Consider the following 2,500-nt stretch of genomic DNA (forward strand, 5'->3'; position numbering starts at 1 on the left):
GAGAGAGAGAGAGAGAGAGATGAACAGTCTGGTTGCTGATGCGGTTTTTGCTGCAGTTCTCTGACACTTTTCATTTATCTGCAGCCCTCCATACACTCAAATCTAAAGGAGGACTTATATTGTTTAATATTTAATTTATTTATTTATATGTAGGCCTATATATATTTCACATTAAGTGCTGCTGTCAAAGCAATTCATCGCAATTAATCACATCCAACATAAAAGTTTATATATTCACACTTTTATGTTAGATGTGATTAATAAATAAAAAAATACAATTTCTGATGAAAAACCTGGGCACCCTTTTCAATAGCCTATAATGAGAGGGACTGTCAAGCTTAAAATGAAAATGTACGTCCGATTCATGAATTCAAAAATCATTCTTTAGAGTCAAATCAATGAATCGTTTTATCCGATTCACAAAATCAGTGTGAATGATTCCTTCAGGAATCAATCTGTTTTCAAACTCATTGACTTAAGGATTGTAGTGGTTAACAGATCATTGGATGAATTATAAGTTAATATCAAGTTAACAGATAATAACAATGATTTTTCTGTCTGCAGAGTTTGCCCTCATGGGAGACAGAGAATAAAATGTACTGCAAACAGACGCTGGTGGATCGAGACGGACCCGTTACATTCTGGAGTAGAGAACTGCGTGGAGACGAACTGATCCTGGTGAGACACACACACACACACACACCATATCATCCCTGAACATTGTGTTGCTCTTCTATACACTTCTCCATAAGGATCAGCTTTGGGACTAAATCCTGTCTGAAACTATTTGTTAAAAACATTTCTCACAGCTTTGTCTACTATTTTGGACATAAAGGAGAATTGCAACGGAAGAGATTGTTTCTGGTGTTCACTTCTCCAGACAGAAGGGGCTGGATAATGTTATGTTAATATGATTTGAACAGTGTTCTTATGAGAGCTGACTGAGATCATATTTATAACTTCAGACAGGAAACATGGATTTATTTTCACTATAACTTAACATTAAGACATTAAGAGAGAGAGAGAGAGAGAGAGAAGTGAGAGAGAGAGAGAGAGAGAGAGAGAGAGAGAGAGAGAGAGAGAGAGAGAGAGAGAGAGAGAGAGAGAGAGAGAGAGAGACGGTGGGTGTGAGATGTTTAATGGAGCGAATTGATCAGGCTGCTTTTCTCACTTCTGTCTCATGTGACTCACACTCTGGGTGTCCTTTACAGAAAGTTTTGGCCACCAAAGGGGTCAAACTAGGGCCTAACAAAACATTTTTTTCAAAGAATGGTCAGAAAAAGGTACTTCAGAAAATGGGGATTTTTTTTTATCTTCAGGGGTAAAACAATTTTTTTTCCCCATTAATTTTCTATGGAGTTTTTTTATCCTGTTTTTTTTTTTTTTTTTACCAAAAAATTGGTAAACATTTTTTTTTTCTCTAGCAATACAAATTTTAAATATATATATTTTATTAAATAGACAAAATGTTTAAAGCAAAACATGACTGAAATAACTTTATATATATATATATATATTATAAAAATAAAATAAAAATCTTACAATAACTTTGGAAGCAGGGTTGAATGGTTACGCTCGACAAATGTAAAAAAATTATATATATATATATATATATATATTATTGTTTTATATATATATATATATATTATTGTTTTACACTTGTCCCAGACTTTTAATCTCAAATGATCCATTGTAAAAGTATTTTAAATTATTAAAAATTATTATACATACATAATATTAATTAATAAAGTAGCCTACTGTTCAAAGGTTTTGTGTTCGTCATTTATTTTATTAAAATAAATGGGGGGGATGATCACGGTTTCCATCATTAGTGGATCATGTGACACTGAAGAGAAAGGATGCTGAAAATTCAGTTTTGAATCACAGGAATAAATTACATTTTAAAAGATATTCAAATAGAAAACAGTTATTTCAAATTACAATTAGACTGTTTCCCTGTATTTTCGATCAAATAAATGCAGCCTTGGTGAACATAAGACTTCTTTCAAAAACAAATGTCTTACTGACCAAGAAACTTTTAAATAACTTTAATAGTTTAAAACTACGACCAATGACAAAGTGAAATGTCATGTTTATTTATTTAGCATGGTATTTTAGCACACAAAATGCTTGCTATAAAATAAGCCATGCAAGACGAAAGGGCCTTGGCCATTTGATTCCACATTTTTTTTTAAATGTCATTTCCACCACATAATGCTTCCAAACGGGATACATAATGTGTGATGGGATGAAAAAATCATGACATTCAGAAAAGATAGGCTATGTCTCTCCTGTGATGCATGTCCACTCTTGGACATTACAGACAAGTTCAATAAACCTGCGAGAGTGTGAAAAAAGTCTATTTTCTAAAAGTCCACAGGCACGAAAGCGCTGACAGTTGAAGGAACACCCATATGTGGGCCTTGATCCAAACTCAACAATAAAACAAGAGCGTCCTGAATGGGTTCCAGGACAGGCGCTCCTGACCCCTGAGAGCGAG

The 2,500-nt window shown here is 33.6% G+C and overlaps 1 protein-coding gene across 1 annotated transcript in view; it reads left to right on the forward strand.

Moving 5' to 3' along the window:
- The window catches only part of crabp1a (cellular retinoic acid binding protein 1a), an 11,574-nt gene that overhangs the window by 8,394 nt on the left and 680 nt on the right, over nucleotides 1–2,500 (forward strand). Inside the window, exon 3 of the mRNA XM_079604440.1 lies at nucleotides 565–678. Within this exon, the coding sequence (XP_079460566.1) occupies nucleotides 565–678 (114 nt within the window). The remainder of the gene's footprint in view (nucleotides 1–564; nucleotides 679–2,500) is intronic.

Source organism: Phoxinus phoxinus (genome assembly GCF_949152265.1).
Source record: "Phoxinus phoxinus genome assembly, chromosome: 25".
Taxonomy (NCBI): Eukaryota; Metazoa; Chordata; class Actinopteri; order Cypriniformes; family Leuciscidae; genus Phoxinus; species Phoxinus phoxinus.